Source organism: Ambystoma mexicanum, chromosome 7q (assembly GCF_040938575.1).
Source record: "Ambystoma mexicanum isolate Mex_15411 chromosome 7q, UKY_AmexF1_1, whole genome shotgun sequence".
NCBI classification, from domain to species: Eukaryota; Metazoa; Chordata; class Amphibia; order Caudata; family Ambystomatidae; genus Ambystoma; species Ambystoma mexicanum.
In genome coordinates, this window is record NC_090941.1 from 1,122,502,294 (window position 1) to 1,122,520,287 (window position 17,994).

The window sequence follows — 17,994 nt, forward strand, 5'->3', positions numbered from 1 at the left end:
AGAGAGATGCCAGGTGTGCTTAACCTGCCCAAGATAGTCATAGTCTTTGGAAAAACCTCACATTATTATGAAACCCTATGGACAGGCTTCTGAAAGGCAACATTCTTGAGTTGTGTTTATAGAGCATGTGTTTATATCAGCGCCCAATCACCAATTCTGTGCCCTCCACTCCTAAAGGACCCCACTTTCCCCATTATTCTACAACTTTAAGGAATCACCCCCAAGGTTTAAATTCGTAAAACTAGTACAGTTTGAGTAAAAAGTAGACAAAGCATTATCCAGCACGTACATAGGACATATGGTGAGCTCGAGAATGCACTAAAATGCCCCCCAGGCCAACACTATGATGGGGATGAAGAGAGACAGGAGGCACGCCTTTTCCTGTTGCGAAGCGGAGCCGTGACCCGACGTGGAGGTGGTGGTGGAGGTATTATGTGGGGTGGACGTTGAAACCTCTCGCCGCACGGCAACCGGAGCAAACCCAACCTGGTTGTTTCCTCTGTCAAAGACAGTGTAATACTGTTGGAGGAAAACGTCGCCCAGGATCCAGTAGGGGTTAGACGAGTTCTGGAATCTGAAGACACAGCTTTCCTGGGGAGAGACAAAAAAAGAAGAGAGTTTAGTTCGATCCACATAAAGATCCACGGGAAGATGTATTGCAACTCATACTAATATGTTTGCCTTGTCCTGCGTAGCACTAGCGTTAATTAGAAATAAATAAATATAAGGCTTTGTCGCCATACCCTGATTTACTTATTTATTTATTGTTCGCTTTTTAGGATCCGTTTACAGGAAGTAAATAGTATTTCAAAGCACCCACAAGGCAACAATGAGAAACAATTAAAATACATACAAAACATTTAAATTCAGTGGTGTGGGGCAAACCTACTATGCCTTGTGAGTGTTCAGAACGTGCAAGTGCAAAAGGGAGGGGGAATGGGATAGGTGCTGTGGCGCTCATGGGTGAGCAACAGATGAAGTACAACTTAAGGCAAGTGTGAACCACCAATGGTGGAGGGTGTGCCGAGGCAACTGCTGAGGATAGACAGAAGGTTGGGCGATTCGGTGTGGGAAGTCAGGGCTCTGAGGATGCATAAGGGCCCTGAACACCAAACAAGCAACTGTGAAATTAGCAGAGGAGAGAGGGAGGGAGGGAGGAGGTAAAGAGGTAGGTCTTGAGGATCTTCTGGAATTTAAGAAAGTCCTGCTCAAGATGAAGCAGAAGAGGGAGGCTGTTCCAAAGAAGGGAGCTAGCTGAGGAAAGCGATCAACCTCCTGCCATCTGTTTAGCAGAAAGGCTTTACACACACGGAGTTGGTGCCAGAAGAGCACTGAGGTCTAGAGGGAGAATATGTAGTAAGAGAGAGTTGCAGATAGTGTGGTCCCCGGCCCCAGACAGCCTTGTGGATGATGCAGAGGGATTTGAATTGTATCCATGAAACAACAGGAAGCCAGTGAAGACTTTTTAGGGCAGGAGATATGTGATCCCTGGGCTTGAGGCCAAGGATATGTCTCGCTGTACTATACTGGATTAGTTGGAGGGGTCGCTGAGAGAATGAAGGTAGATTCAGGAGGAGGATATTGCAACAGTCAAGCCTCGAGAGAACCAGCGCTCGGGTAACATTGAGCCTCTGGGGAAAAGTGAGAAAAAGGAACATTTCTTTGAGAAGGAGTGCTGAAAGTAGGGCTTCTTGGCAATGTCCTTAGTGTGAGGGAGGAATGAGAGAGAGGAGTCGAAGATGACTCAGAGGTTTCTAGCTTCAGAAGAGAGAGCGGAGGAAGAGCCCTTGGAAGAAGGCCAGAGTGAAATGAAGAAGTCAGGTGCAGGGGTCCCAATCGGAAGGATCTCCATTTTGCTGGCTTTGAGGCATAGCTCATTGGAAGTGCATCAGGCCTGGATGGCAGAAAGGCAGCCAGGAATGATGGAAGGTGCAAGAGGGTCAGCAGGAAATTTGAAAAAGAGTTGTGTGTTGTCAGCATAACACTGGAAGTTGGGGAGAAGGAGGCGATGAGGAGTGCCAGCTGAGTAAGGTAGATGTTAAAGAGCCAAGGTGTGAGAATGGAGCCCTGGGGGATCCCACAGGTGGAGAAGGAAGTAGGAGTAGAGAAGGTGGCCAGTATGACTTGGGAGGAGCGATCAGTTGGGAAGGTCAGCCAGTCCAGCGTCCGCTCCAAGATACCAAGAGCATCATGCAGCCTTTGTATGAGGATGGAGTGGTTAACCATGCCGAATGCAGAGGAGAGAACAAATAGGATGAGGACAGCAGGATAGCTGGCGTCCAGGGATGCAAGCAATTCTTTACAGGTGTTCAGAAGAGCAATTTCCGTGCCTCTGAATGCTCGGAATCCAGATTGATGGTCGTGGAGACCGCCAACAACTTCAGAGCGAGAGTTGAGTTGAGGCAAGGTCAACTTCTCCAGCAGTTTCCCCAGGAAGGTGGTGGTGGTGATGGAGATAGGGCGGTAGTTGGCTGGACAAGAAGGGTCTGCTGACAGTTTTTTAAGGAGGGGCGCACAAATGAATGCTTGAGGGAGGAGGGGAAAGAACCCATAGCAAAGGAGTGGTTACAGAGATCAGCGAGGGCTGGGGCAAGAGAGCTGATGTTGTCCTTGATGGTTCTGGATGAGCAAAAGGAAACCTGTTTGGAAGATGCCTTCACGAAGCGGACACCTCTGGTGACTTCTTCCAGTGTGACAAGGGCGAAGGAGGAGACAGAGGAGAAGGAGGGAGGAGGAGATTGAGTGGCCAAGAGGGTCAAGTTCTAATCAGTGGAATAAAAATGAAAGTGTTAAAGCACGGTGCAAGAGCGGTAAGAGGGTGTCAAAGTGCAGTGGGCATCTCAGCTTTGCTTTCCTTCTCCGTCTTGGACGATCATCAATGTTTTCGCATGCATGAGATTTCCATGCAAGCTTAAAACCTAAGGATTCCTAATCATTATGCCTTGGTTTACTACCTGCTAAAGACCAGGTGGATTCCATAGGAATCCATTATAAAGCACTGCCTGTAAATCACAATTTGCCAGCACTATTTCATATGTTACGCAGCAGAGAGTGGGAGAGTGAAAAACGGGTTATTCCTCTCTGAGGGAGACGCTCTAGACACATCAGAAACAGAGAAGGCACAGGGAGTCCTTTTAATGAGGGCGGCTGAGTGGCCACATGTAAACACATGTAAACATAGTAGTGATACCTTGATTACAGTGAACCTATTCTAGCAACCCATGCAGTGATACCTGGATTACACACTAGGCAAACCTGTCCTAGCAATCTCTCTAGTAATACCTTGATTACAGTAAACCTGTCCTAGCATTCTATGCAGCGATACCTTGATTACACACTAGGCAAACCTGTCCTAGCAATCTCTCTAGTAATACCTTGATTACAGTAAACCTGTCCTAGCATTCTATGCAGCGATACCTTGATTACACGCTAGGCAAACCTGTCCTAGCAATCTCTCTAGTAATACCTTGATTACAGTAAACCTGTCCTAGCATTCTATGCAGCGATACCTTGATTACAGTAAACCCGTCCTAGCAATCTATGCAGCGATACCTTGATTACAGTAAACCTGTTCTAGCAATCTCTCTAGTAATACCTTGATTACAGTAAACCTGTCCTAGCATTCTATGCAGCGATACCTTGATTACAGTAAACCTGTCCTAGCATTCTACGCAGCGATACCTTGATTACAGTAAACCTGTCCTAGCATTCTATGCAGCGATACCTTGATTACAGTAAACCTGTCCTAGCATTCTATGCAGCGATACCTTGATTACAGTAAACCTGTCCTAGAATTCTACGCAGCGATACCTTGATTACAGTAAACCTGTCCTAGCATTCTATGCAGCGATACCTTGATTACAGTAAACCTGTTCTAGCAATCTCTCTAGTAATACCTTGATTACAGTAAACCTGTCCTAGAATTCTACGCAGCGATACCTTGATTACAGTAAACCTGTCCTAGCATTCTATGCAGCGATACCTTGATTACAGTAAACCTGTTCTAGCAATCTCTCTAGTAATACCTTGATTACAGTAAACCTGTCCTAGCAATCTATGCAGCGATACCTTGATTACAGTAAACCTGTTCTAGCAATCTCTCTAGTAATACCTTGATTACAGTAAACCTGTCCTAGCATTCTATGCAGCGATACCTTGATTACAGTAAACCTGTCCTAGCATTCTACGCAGCGATACCTTGATTACAGTAAACCTGTCCTAGCATTCTATGCAGCGATACCTTGATTACAGTAAACCTGTCCTAGCATTCTATGCAGCGATACCTTGATTACAGTAAACCTGTCCTAGAATTCTACGCAGCGATACCTTGATTACAGTAAACCTGTCCTAGCATTCTATGCAGCAATACCTTGATTACAGTAAACCTGTCCTAGCAATCTCTCTAGTAATAACTTGATTATAGTAAACCTGTCCTAGCAACCCATGCAGTGATACCTTGATTACACACTAATAACTGAATCTATATCACAAATTGCTTTTGTTCTGTTGTCTTGTGTTGTCCAAACATGTATGTTTTTGCTTATTTAATCTGCTTTAACAAAAATCTTTCTTTCTAAACAAGAAGAACTTATTTTGGACCATTTTGGCTTTGATTTTGTCACCATGGAATAAACAATGTTAATATTTTTTCTATTTCCTTTTTCTTTTTTGCCTGACTGTTTACTTTAACTGCAAAGGCGGTAATACAATTGAGATATCTAAAAATACTCAACAAAGAAATCAATTGAATTCATTTCACCATTTGGGCAAAATAACAATTGTATCAGCGGTCTTTTGGAAACCAATTTGTATGCACACTAAAAGGCAGGTAGGCAAAAAGTAGAACACGTATTTTAACTCTCTATGCTTTTTAAAAACCTTTTTTGGACAAAAAAGCAGATGGGGCAGGAAAATACCTGCTTCAATTGCTCCCAATGCAACATTCGGGATCCGTTGGAATGCAGTGTAAAGGCCCTCTGCAAAGCATAACTGTCAGGCAGCATGTACATATTTCACAACATGAAAGATTAAAGGCGACTTCACCTATTTTTATTCTTTAATTTTCCACTTTGGCTTGGGGATGTGGAAAAAGTTATTTATTTTATTTATTGTGCAAGTGTAAGGCACTTACACATCAAGTAAATTGTTATTCAAAGCGCCCAACTGGGCAACAGGGCGGGAACATGGCAATGAAAGGCAAATATAACAATGAAAGAGAGACAAACCTTCTAGGCCTTGTGAGCATTCAGAGCGTGCAAGTGCAGAGAGAGGGGATGAGGGAGGGTGCTAAGTGCTAGGTGACCCAAGGAGGGAAGTGCTAGGGAGTGTGCAGCTGTAAGTGCCTGGGTGAGCGGTCAGCTGCCGATAAATAGTACATGCAGGCATGTGGTGGCACAGGCCAGTGGGTGTCAAGGCAAGTGCTGGGAGCGGGCAGAGGCTGAAGACGATTAGATGTGGGAGGTCAGGAACCATGAGGACACATAAGGGCCCTGATCACCAATCTTAGCAACTGTGGGGTTCACCAGAGGAGGGAGGAAGGGAAGGAGGAAGTGAAAAGGAAGTTCTTGAGGAGGTTCTGGAATTTGAGGAGATCCGGCTTAAGACAAAGAAGAAGGGGGACGCTGTTCCATAGGAGGGAGACTGCTGAGGAAAGCGATCGGCCACCAGCTTGCTGTTTAGTGAAGCGCTTGACTCACACACTGGGAGTTGGTGCTGGAGGACTATAAAGATTTGGCGAGAGAGTATTTGGTGAGAGACAGTTGTAGCTAGAGTGGCCCCAGGCCCTAGACAGCCTTATGGATGATGCAGTGGGGTTTGAATTTGATCTTTGTAGCAACTGGGAGCCAGTGGAGAGATTTAAGGGCTGGAGAGATGCAGTCCCTGGGCTTGAGGCCAAGGATAAGTCTTGCAGCCCTATTCTGGATTAGCTGGAGGGGTTTTAGAGAAGAAGAGGGTAGATTAAGGAAAATGTTATTGCAGTAGTTGATCCTAGAGAGTACCAGAGCTCTAGAGGCATTGAACTTTTGGGGGAAAGTAAGGAAAGGAAGAATTCCTTTGAGGAGGTGGAGTTGAAAGTGGGTCTTCTTGGCAAGGTCCTGAATGTGAGGGAGGAAAGAGAAGAGTCAAAGGTACCTCCAAGGTTTCTAGCTTCAGATGAAGGAGAAGGGGGAGAGCCCATAGTAGATAGCCAGAGTGAGGGGAAGAAAGAGGGAGCAGGAGTCCCAATAGGAAGGATCTCAGTCTTGCTGGCGTTGAGGCAGAGATCATTGGAAGTGCACAGGACTGGATGCAATGTTGAGAAGAAGCACTCTCCCAAGCAGAAGATGATACATTTCTGAACACTTGATGAACAAACTTCAGGCCAACGTAGGAGACCATTGTTAAGCATAGAAACCGGGGAGCACTTCATGAGGCGTATAAGTAAGACCCTGGAAGGAGATAGCTTGAGGGTCTACAGCCATAAAGAGTCACCACCTTTACAGAATTATGGACTCATGCACCTCATTAAAGAATGGAATCATGCATTCATACAGGTTGCCCATCCTGAGGTCTAACAATTCCCAAAATAGAAATAAGTGCAGTACCCTCTCCCTCCACCTTCTGAAAGACTGGCCATGCAGAAGATTGATTATAAGCAGCTTCTCATGGTTCTAGAGCTTCCAACAGGCTTCCATCAGGCCACCTCACCTGGAGGATGAGACCACTATATTCTACAGTCTACTTCCATCAGCTGCAGTAGCATCATTCCTGATAAATAAAGAACAGTGCCCAAGGTCCTTCATGGGCACTGATGTAGCACTGGCCGGATCTCTCTGCCGGGTGATCCTGTAGAGCTCGACAGCCTGCCATAAACAATGTATATTATTCTGAGTTTCTTTGAAGTGCTCAATGCCACCATCAGGTTAACTCAGAACACTAGGAATTCTTCTGTAATCCTGTTAACTCTGAGTCCTGTTTTGAAAGAAGGATGAAATCAAAACGTGCTCGTTTCTGGACTTGCCGCCTGCCGGCACATATTCGCCAAAGTAATCTTCGTTTTAAAGGAACTTCTGGTTTCTGGCAATTTTGATGACGTTGTCCATTCTTGAACTTAAAACCGACTGCCTCTCCGGTGGGTGAAAGGGAAGACCAAATATGGGTGCTAGGCGGCGGCATTTGCTTTGATAGCTCCAGGCCAATGTGCCAGCTAGCTTGAGCATGAGTCGCTGAAGCAAAAGATGACGACTTGAGGCGATCAAAGGATGTGTCCATTAAGAGTTGTACATGCATTTCCATGACTTCCCAGGGCTTACACATGTTAAGCACTGTTTTCAATCAATGCATATAAGTGATGAACATTTCTTTTGAAGGGATTAAGCATTTAAACACTGGATAAGCACTTGTGTTCATGAAACAATCAGATGTGGTGTTAGACCCCCTTGCATCCCTGTGTTTGTGTAATCAGCAGGCGGAGTATCCTTTCACGCTACAGTGAAGGTTGGCTGTGATGGAAAGACCACTGTTGCGCAGAAGTGCCAGGATGAGAATGACTTAGTCACCTATTCAGACCAGAAAATCCTTCAAACCAAAGGAGATCCCACCCATACAGGTAAAACAGGCAGAGTCAAGAGATATTCCTTCTTTGGATGGATCAACACGAGCGGTTTCATGACTGAGCGTGGTTCAAAATGATGAGTACCACCGTTTCGAGTTGAGGAGTGACGCAATGATCCAGCAGTTTGAGTTGAGCTGCAAAGCAAAGTCTTTATTCCTCAATGCATGGTGTAATGTGCCATTTGAAAGTCGACTGCACGGTGCTCTGTGGCTCGAGCTGCACAGGTGACGGGGATCTGCCGGGCAATGCAGCATCAGCAGAAGCAGCTGTTCAAAGAGTTTGAAAAGGTGTGAAAGGAAGCAGCGTCCGTGTGTCTTTATGGAGCGAAGTCAGTCCGACCTGGTGAAATCATGGTTCAATAGTGGTTCGATTCTGTACAAAGAAGGAAACCAACTTCTTTGCTTCATCTGGTGCTGTAAGCTCTGGTATTGCACAGACATATCATAAATTAAACAAATGGTTTAAATGATCAGACATCAGCTGTACCAGAATCACGTACAGCCGAAAATTCCGAACATTTTAATCTAACCATTCGGTTGTCATTATAGCGAACAAGGGAAGCAGGGTTTGGGGGGGTGACCCCGTACCCTTGTTTGCTATAATGGAATTGGGGGTATTGGGGGTGTCCCCCGCATCTGAAACAAAGATAAAAGGACCCTGTAACACTGATTCCCATCCACGGAAGATAAGAGAACTGGCGCTGCAGGGACTCAACGGGACACAGAGAAGTGTGCTGCCAAAAGGTAGCTAAGGGGTGCCGGGGTATTGCACAGAAATCTCATATTGCTGTAATGCCACCTTGTAAAATGTACTCCGCTTGTCTACGACGTTTTAATTTACGAGCATTAAACGTATACCTGTAAGCCTCAATCCAGGGGCTCTTGGACACAGTTGGTCCTTGTTTTCCCCTCGTTCCCAACCCCGCGGAGACTAGTTCACAAGTGCAGGAATTCTTCATCTCCAGTAGGGGGCGTGGGTATCAGTGCAGCTGGCAGAGACCGGCAGGTCTGGACAACAACAGCAGTTCATCCCCAATGTGCGCGGCAATGATTTGGGTGCAAAGAGCAGCCTTGTAGCACTCCAGTTCACCTCACTACAGGAGGATCCAGGACCAAATGAACTCTGTAGTCTTTGAGGATCCAAGATGAACGAAAACGAATGAAAGAAGGATTAGAAGACACCCTCTTTTATAGGTAACACACCATAGGGGATTGCATGGAAGCAAGACTGCATTAAGGGGTCCAATCCCTGTCTTTGAGACAAGTGGCCCTTGCCTTCTGATGTCATTTCCAGAGTACCTTGCTATGCAGGAAGTCGACGTAGTCAGGAAGGAAAGAAAAGTCAAAATGGAAGAACCCTTCCTTGAGCTCAATTGTGCTCTCTGACTGTTCTAACATTGCCCCTTTCTTGGCCTGCAGAGCCAAAGGGGCTCATTATAAGCTTGCCAGTCTGGAAAGAAGGCATCAGTAGGCTTGCCAGTACCATTGTTCCGGACCGGCAAACTACAATGTGCTAGCGGGTGCTTAGCGGGCGGAAAGGCACCCGCTCGCAGACATTGATGGATGCACCGGCACCATTGATAAATGTGGCCGGTGCATCCGTCCTCCCCATTCCCACTGAGTCCAATGAGACTCAAATGGGAATGGGGAGTAATATTTTCCAGCGCCCGGGAATGGGCAATTGGGTATTTACCGCCACGGCTGCTGCCAGACTCATAATGAGGCCCAAAGACTCTCTCCCGGGGGAAACCCCCAAGAGTGGGGCAGACCTTTCATACAGAATTCACTTTTTAAATGTATTTTATTTATTTAATATTGTTGTTTTTAGTTCAAATGAACTTTTACAACAGTATAATTCATTTTTACATAAAATCATTTCAACAAACATTGATCATCAGCAGAATTAGACCATCTGAATTTCACATTCTCCAAAAGTGATCAAATAATGATATATAGCATTCATACAAACATTAATCACGTCACAGACATCATTTCTCAAATACTACCATATTAATCAGGATTTACACTCTAGCATACACTCCCCCATGTCTGTCACCACTCTAGCATACACTCACCCATGTATGTCACCACTATAGCATACACTCCCCCATGTCTGTCACCACTGTAGCATACACGCACCCATGTCTGTCACCACTCTAGCATACACTCCCCCATGTCTGTCATCATTCTAGCATGACTCCCCCATGTCTGTCACCACTCTAGCATACACTCACCCATGTCTGTCACCACTCTAGCAAACACTCACCCATGTCTGTCACCACTCTAGCATACACTCCCCCATGTCTGTCACCACTCTAGCATACACTCACCCATGTCTGTAACCACTATAGCATGTACTCCCCCATGTCTGTCACCACTCTAGCATGCACTCACCCATGTCTGTCACCATTCTAGCATACACTCCCCCATGTCTGTAACCACTATAGCATGTACTCCCCCATGTCTGCACTCACCCATGTCTGTCACCACTCTAGCATACACTCACCCATGTCTGTAACCACTATAGCATGTACTCCCCCATGTCTGTCACCACTCTAGTATGCACTCACCCATGTCTGTCACCATTCTAGCATACACTCCCCCATGTCTGTCACCATTCTAACATGCACTCCCCCATGTTTGTCACCACTCTAGCATACACTCACCCATGATCCTGATCTTAGTTCATAAAGCAATATATGGTTGTGTCCTTTTTCATCTCTGAGGGCGCTGTAAACAGCACTCCCCTTTTAGAGCCCAGCAGTCTCAAACTAAATGCTTTGTGGCCATTCTACATTGCAAACATACCAGGTCCTTGGGCAGTTCCTTCAGTAACTTGGCTGCTAACCAATGGAACTCACTTTGAACTGATGATGCTCAGATCGACAGCTAAGTCCCCCCTCCCTTTTCTAGAGATCTGTTTTCTCCATCATTTATATGGTTCCGCTTGTGATGCCTACACACGAACCCAAACTGAGACCCTTATCTGGCATAATCACCATTCTACTGTAGCCAAGGAGATGGGTGTACTGAGCATCACACCACCACCACCAAGTCTACAGATGAAGCTGAAACAAGGGGGGCTCTGGCTGTGTTCCTGTGCTCAGAACTCTTTCCCTTCTGACCGTGTGAGCATACCCAAGTACATGCATGGATGTCCCCGCAGTGGTGAGTGTCTTTGGCATGTTCCACTGTGCACGCTGCCCTCAACTCTATGCCAATGTGGAATGCCTGAGCACCACAGGGGTTCTTCTCCACAATATAATACAACTAATACAAATAACACACATTGAGTCAGTCCTCTCAAAGACAGACAGCAGGACTCTGGACACATGTGCACTGTCCCGATGGAACCGCAGTACATGTGCAGTATTATGGAAAGGCGACTCCTTAAGCGTGGTTCGTCCTTAAGTACAAGGACTGCGGTAAAAAAAAGCGGAACAGGGCAGTGCTGTGTCTCCAGCCAAGTATTAGGCAAGACCACATTAGTGATTATGTACTGTCGTATGTTTCTCCTCTTTTCCTGATCACATGTACATTGGTGAACACACACCTTCTATTGTGAAGAGAGCAATCAACTACATCTGCTTGAGCCAAGGTGGTTGTGTTCCATCCCTTAGAAGGTCCCTAGATGTACTGCAGTCAGGATGAATGGGTTCCAGTGGCTCTGAAGACCTTCTAGAGTTAAGATGGACAGGCCCCATTGATAAGTGGATCTGTCGACCTAGGGTCAGGATGGATGGGTCCCATTGGCCAATGGGTCTGGAGATCTTCTAGATTGAGGATGGACGGGTCCTATTGTTCAGTGGGTGTGTAGAGCTTATAGAGACAGGATGAATCGGTCCCTTTGGTCAATGGGTTTGTAGAGCTTCTAGAGTCTGAATGGATGGGTCCCATGAATAAGTGGATCTGGAGATCTCCTAGAGTTAGTAAGGATAGGTTTCATTGGTCAGTGGATATGGAGATCTCCTAGAGTTAGTAAGGATAGGTTTCATTGGTCAGTGGGTCTGGAGATCTCCTAGAGTTAGTAAGGATAGGTTTCATTGGTTAGTGGGTCTGTACATCTCCTAGAGTTAGTAAGGATAGGTTTCATTGGTCAGTGGATTTGGAGATCTCCTAGAGTTAGTAAGGATAGGTTTCATTGGTCAGTGGGTCTGGAGATCTCCTAGAGTTAGTAAGGATAGGTTTCATTGGTCAGTGGGTTTGTACATCTCCTAGAGTTAGTAAGGATAGGTTTCATTGGTCAGTGGGTCTGTACATCTCCTAGAGTTATTAAGGATAGGTTTCATTGGTCAGTGGGTCTGGAGATCTCCTAGAGTTAGTAAGGATAGGTTTCATTGGTCAGTGGATCTAGAGATCTCCTAGAGTTAGTAAGGATAGGTTTCATTGGTCAGTGGATCTGGAGATCTCCTAGAGTTAGTAAGGATAGGTTTCATTGGTCAGTGGGTCTGTACATCTCCTAGAGTTAGAAAGGATAGGTTTCATTGGTCAGTGGGTCTGTACATCTCCTAGAGTTAGTAAGGATAGGTTTCATTGGTCAGTGGATCTGGAGATCTCCTAGAGTTAGTAAGGATAGGTTTCATTGGTCAATGGATCTGGAGATCTCCTAGAGTTAGTAAGGATAGGTTTCATTGGTCAGTGGATCTGGAGATCTCCTAGAGTTAGTAAGGATAGGTTTCATTGGTCAGTGGGTCTGGAGATCTCCTAGAGTTAGTAAGGATAGGTTTCATTGGTCAGTGGGTCTGGAGATCTCCTAGAGGTAGTAAGGATAGGTTTCATTGGTCAGTGGATCTGGAGATCTCCTAGAGTTAGTAAGGATAGGTTTCATTGGTCAGTGGATCTGGAGATCTCCTAGAGTTAGTAAGGATAGGTTTCATTGGTCAGTGGGTCTGTACATCTCCTAGAGTTAGTAAGGATAGGTTTCATTGGTCAGTGGGTCTGTACATCTCCTAGAGTTAGTAAGGATAGGTTTCATTGGTCAGTGGATCTGGAGATCTCCTAGAGTTAGTAAGGATAGGTTTCATTGGTCAGTGGATCTGGAGATCTCCTAGAGTTAGTAAGGATAGGTTTCATTGGTCAGTGGATCTGGAGATCTCCGAGAGTTAGTAAGGATAGGTTTCATTGGTCAGTGGGTCTGGAGATCTCCTAGAGTTAGTAAGGATAGGTTTCATTGGTCAGTGGGTCTGGAGATCCTCTAGAGTTAGTAAGGATAGGTTTCATTGGTCAGTGGGTCTGGAGATCCTCTAGAGTTAGTAAGGATAGGTTTCATTGGTCAGTGGGTCTGGAGATCTCCTAGAGTTAGTAAGGATAGGTTTCATTGGTCAGTGGATCTGGAGATCTCCTAGAGTTAGTAAGGATAGGTTTCATTGGTCAGTGGGTCTGGAGATCTCCTAGAGTTAGTAAGGATAGGTTTCATTGGTCAGTGGGTCTGGAGATCTCCTAGAGTTAGTAAGGATAGGTTTCATTGGTCAGTGGGTCTGGAGATCTCCTAGAGTTAGTAAGGATAGGTTTCATTGGTCAGTGGATCTGGAGATCTCCTAGAGTTAGTAAGGATAGGTTTCATTGGTCAGTGGGTCTGGAGATCTCCTAGAGTTAGTAAGGATAGGTTTCATTGGTCAGTGGGTCTGGAGATCTCCTAGAGTTAGTAAGGATAGGTTTCATTGGTCAGTGGGTCTGGAGATCTCCTAGAGTTAGTAAGGATAGGTTTCATTGGTCAGTGGATCTGGAGATCTCCTAGAGTTAGTAAGGATAGGTTTCATTGGTCAGTGGGTCTGTACATCTCCTAGAGTTATTAAGGATAGGTTTCATTGGTCAGTGGGTCTGTACATCTCCTAGAGTTAGTAAGGATAGGTTTCATTGGTCAGTGGATCTGGAGATCTCCTAGAGTTAGTAAGGATAGGTTTCATTGGTCAGTGGATCTGGAGATCTCCTAGAGTTAGTAAGGATAGGTTTCATTGGTCAGTGGATCTGGAGATCTCCGAGAGTTAGTAAGGATAGGTTTCATTGGTCAGTGGGTCTGGAGATCTCCTAGAGTTAGTAAGGATAGGTTTCATTGGTCAGTGGGTCTGGAGATCCTCTAGAGTTAGTAAGGATAGGTTTCATTGGTCAGTGGGTCTGGAGATCCTCTAGAGTTAGTAAGGATAGGTTTCATTGGTCAGTGGGTCTGGAGATCTCCTAGAGTTAGTAAGGATAGGTTTCATTGGTCAGTGGATCTGGAGATCTCCTAGAGTTAGTAAGGATAGGTTTCATTGGTCAGTGGGTCTGGAGATCTCCTAGAGTTAGTAAGGATAGGTTTCATTGGTCAGTGGGTCTGGAGATCTCCTAGAGTTAGTAAGGATAGGTTTCATTGGTCAGTGGATCTGGAGATCTCCTAGAGTTAGTAAGGATAGGTTTCATTGGTCAGTGGATCTGGAGATCTCCTAGAGTTAGTAAGGATAGGTTTCATTGGTCAGTGGGTCTGGAGATCTCCTAGAGTTAGTAAGGATAGGTTTCATTGGTCAGTGGGTCTGGAGATCTCCTAGAGTTAGTAAGGATAGGTTTCATTGGTCAGTGGGTCTGGAGATCTCCTAGAGTTAGTAAGGATAGGTTTCATTGGTCAGTGGATCTGGAGATCTCCTAGAGTTAGTAAGGATAGGTTTCATTGGTCAGTGGGTCTGTACATCTCCTAGAGTTAGTAAGGATAGGTTTCATTGGTCAGTGGGTCTGTACATCTCCTAGAGTTAGTAAGGATAGGTTTCATTGGTCAGTGGATCTGGAGATCTCCTAGAGTTAGTAAGGATAGGTTTCATTGGTCAGTGGATCTGGAGATCTCCTAGAGTTAGTAAGGATAGGTTTCATTGGTCAGTGGATCTGGAGATCTCCGAGAGTTAGTAAGGATAGGTTTCATTGGTCAGTGGGTCTGGAGATCTCCTAGAGTTAGTAAGGATAGGTTTCATTGGTCAGTGGGTCTGGAGATCCTCTAGAGTTAGTAAGGATAGGTTTCATTGGTCAGTGGGTCTGGAGATCCTCTAGAGTTAGTAAGGATAGGTTTCATTGGTCAGTGGGTCTGGAGATCTCCTAGAGTTAGTAAGGATAGGTTTCATTGGTCAGTGGATCTGGAGATCTCCTAGAGTTAGTAAGGATAGGTTTCATTGGTCAGTGGGTCTGGAGATCTCCTAGAGTTAGTAAGGATAGGTTTCATTGGTCAGTGGGTCTGGAGATCTCCTAGAGTTAGTAAGGATAGGTTTCATTGGTCAGTGGATCTGGAGATCTCCTAGAGTTAGTAAGGATAGGTTTCATTGGTCAGTGGATCTGGAGATCTCCTAGAGTTAGTAAGGATAGGTTTCATTGGTCAGTGGGTCTGGAGATCTCCTAGAGTTAGTAAGGATAGGTTTCATTGGTCAGTGTGTTTGTAGAGCTTCTGGAGTTAGGATGGATGTCTTTCAGGTTTTCCATCATCAGTATCACAGATAGAGAAATGGCCATAGCACTGAGCTCTTTTCGGTGACAGTGCTCTAGTGTAGTATGACCACTAGGTCAGACCGCCGTGCTATTCAACATGAATATTTATGTATTTTTCACAAAAAATCATGACATCCTTTCCAAGATGTGGGTTTCATCTAAAGACACTTACACATACTATACAAATGCATATGTATACGTTTTAATCAATCTGCTAATTAATCTATTCACCAAAATCTAGACAAGGACAATCTGCTTGTATTGGTACCAATACAGTGCATAGTAACATGAGCTATGATGCAGCAATCGGGACAACACTGTAAGGACTGACACAGAACCAAAGGCCTCCTTACCTGATTAATGTAGGCCGTCTCGGCGAGCGGGTAGTTCACCCCATTGATAGTGTAGACGATGCTGGGAAGAGAACCCAGGGTGCTGCAGTTAACTACATACTAGAAGAATACAAGAGGGGCTGTTATGTTTTATAGAAGGATCATCTCGTGTCAATATATCTGATACAATCCTTTCAAATCACTACAATTCTACCCCAAATAATCGATCCCCCATAATGGACTTTGAAAACAAGAACGAACAGGGAGCTTAGACCCGAATACATTTAACAAAAACCGAGATGGTAGCGAAAGATTAAAGCACAGAACTCAACCATGAAAAAAGTCTTGAAGGCTAAAATACTATTTCTAGATAAAGTAGAAAACCTCTGAAAGTGGGACCATGGGCCTCATTACACGGACGGCGGTGGACCAAGGTGCCAGTAAAATACCGGCACCGCCTTGGAGGGGAGGGGAATTACCGCCCTATTCCAAGGTTGGTGGGGCGGTAATTCCCCCTTCCCCCATTGCCCTTCCCCATTCCCATTTTTGCCCCATAGGGCATAATGGGAATAGGGAATGTGCTAATTACGGCACCGCAAATTGCGGTACCGTAATTAGCTCCCTGGTCCCTTTGCGGGTTGGTTTTGAACGCCTGCAAAAAGCAGGCGTTAAAGTCTCCAACCTGCAAAGGGACCTCGTAGTAAGGCGGTATGGGTTAACGGTCACCAGTACCATTAACGGTGACTGTTAACCCTTACCGCCGTCTGTGTAATGAGGCCCCATGTCTTTGCAATGCGGTTGCTTTTCTTGTAGCATTGGGCCTCATTACGACCCAGCCGGAGGACCATGGTGCTTATAGCACCATGGTCCATGTCGGTATCCGCCATGGAGAAAGGGGGAATTACCACCCCATTACAAGGTTGGCAGGGCGGTAATTCCCCCTTCCTCCATGGCCCTTCCCTATTCCCATTTTTGCCCCATAGGGCTCAATGGGAATGGGGAAGGCGCTAAGTACGGTGCCGCAAATTGCGGTACCGTACTGAGCACCAAGGTTCCTTTGCGGGTCCCTACTTTAACGGCTAGTAAAACTAGCCGTTAAGGTCGGGTCCCGCAAAGGGACCTCGTAATCAGGCGCTAAGTGTTTAATGGCGCCGCAGCCTTTTACGGCGCCGTTAAACACTTAGCGCCAGGGTCATAATGAGGCCCATTGTAATATTTGTCTTTTCTTTGTTAAATGTTGGACATCTGTATGCACCTGTTTATGCTTCTCCATTTCTTATTACCTAACTGCACTATTTACCCAACTGCTCTACTTACCTAACTGCTCTTCTTACCTAACTGCTCTTGTTACCTAACTGCTCTACTTACCTAACTGCTCTTTCTACCTAATTGCTCTACTTATCTAACTTCTCTTCTTACCTAATTGCTCTTCTTACCTAACTGCTCTACTTACCTAACTGCTCTTTCTACCTAACTGCTCTACTTATCTAACTGCTCTTCTTACCTAACTGTTCTACTTACCTAACTGCTCTTTCTACCTAACTTCTCTTCTTACCTAACTGCTCTTCTTACCTAACTGCTCTACTTACCTAACTGCTCTTTCTACCTAACTGCTCTACTTATCTAACTGCTCTTCATACCTAACTGCTCTACATACCTAACTGCTCCACCTATCTAACTGCTCTTCTTACCTAACTGCTCTACTTACCTAACTGCTCTACTTATCTAACTGCTCGTTTTACCTAACTGCTCTACTTACCTAACCGCTCTTCTTACCTAACTGCTCTACTTACCTAACTGTTCTAATTACCTAACTGCTCTACTTATCTAACTGCTCTTCTTACCTAACTGCTCTACTTACCTAACTGTTCTAATTACCTAACTGCTCTACTTATCTAACTGCTCTTCTTACCTAACTGCTCTACTTACCTAACTGCTCTACTTATCTAACTGCTCGTTTTACCTAACTGCTCTACTTACCTAACGGCTCTTCTTACCTAACTGCTCTACTTATCTAACTGCTCTTCTAAGCTAACTGCTCTACTTACCTAACTGCTCTTCTTACCTAACTGGTCTAATTACCTAACTGCTCTACTTATCTAACTGCTCTTCTTACCTAACTACTCTACTTACCTAACTGCTCTACTTATCTAACTGCTCGTTTTACCTAACTGTTCTTCTTACCTAACTGCTCTTTCTACCTAACTGCTCTACTTATCTAACTGCTCTTCACACCTAACTGCTCTACGTACCTTACTGCTCTTCACACCTAACTGCTCTACGTACCTAACTGCTCTTCTTACCTAACTGCTCTACTTATCTAACTGCTCTTCATACCTAACTGCTCTACGTACCTTACTGCTCTTTCTACCTAACTTCTCTACTTATCTAACTGCTCTTCTTACCTAACTGCTCTACTTACCTAACTGCTCTACTTAACTAACTGCTCTACTTACCTAACGGCACTATTTACCTAAATGCTCTTCTTACCTAACTGCTCTACTTATCCAATTGCTCTGCTCATCTTACCTTACTGCTCTACTTACCTAACTGCTCTTCTTACCTAACTGCGCATCTTACCTAACAGCTCTAATTACCTAACTGCTTCACTCACCTAACTTCTCTACTT

The 17,994-nt window shown here is 45.1% G+C and overlaps 1 protein-coding gene across 1 annotated transcript in view; it reads right to left on the reverse strand.

Moving 5' to 3' along the window:
* Positions 1-318: 318 nt before the first annotated feature.
* The window catches only part of LOC138528206 (pepsin A-like), a 118,911-nt gene continuing 101,235 nt past the window's right edge, over positions 319-17,994 (reverse strand). Inside the window, exons 8-9 of the mRNA XM_069639663.1 lie at positions 15,387-15,485; positions 319-591 (exon numbers count right to left, since the gene is read on the reverse strand). Coding sequence (XP_069495764.1) covers positions 319-591; positions 15,387-15,485 — 372 coding nt within the window. The remainder of the gene's footprint in view (positions 592-15,386; positions 15,486-17,994) is intronic.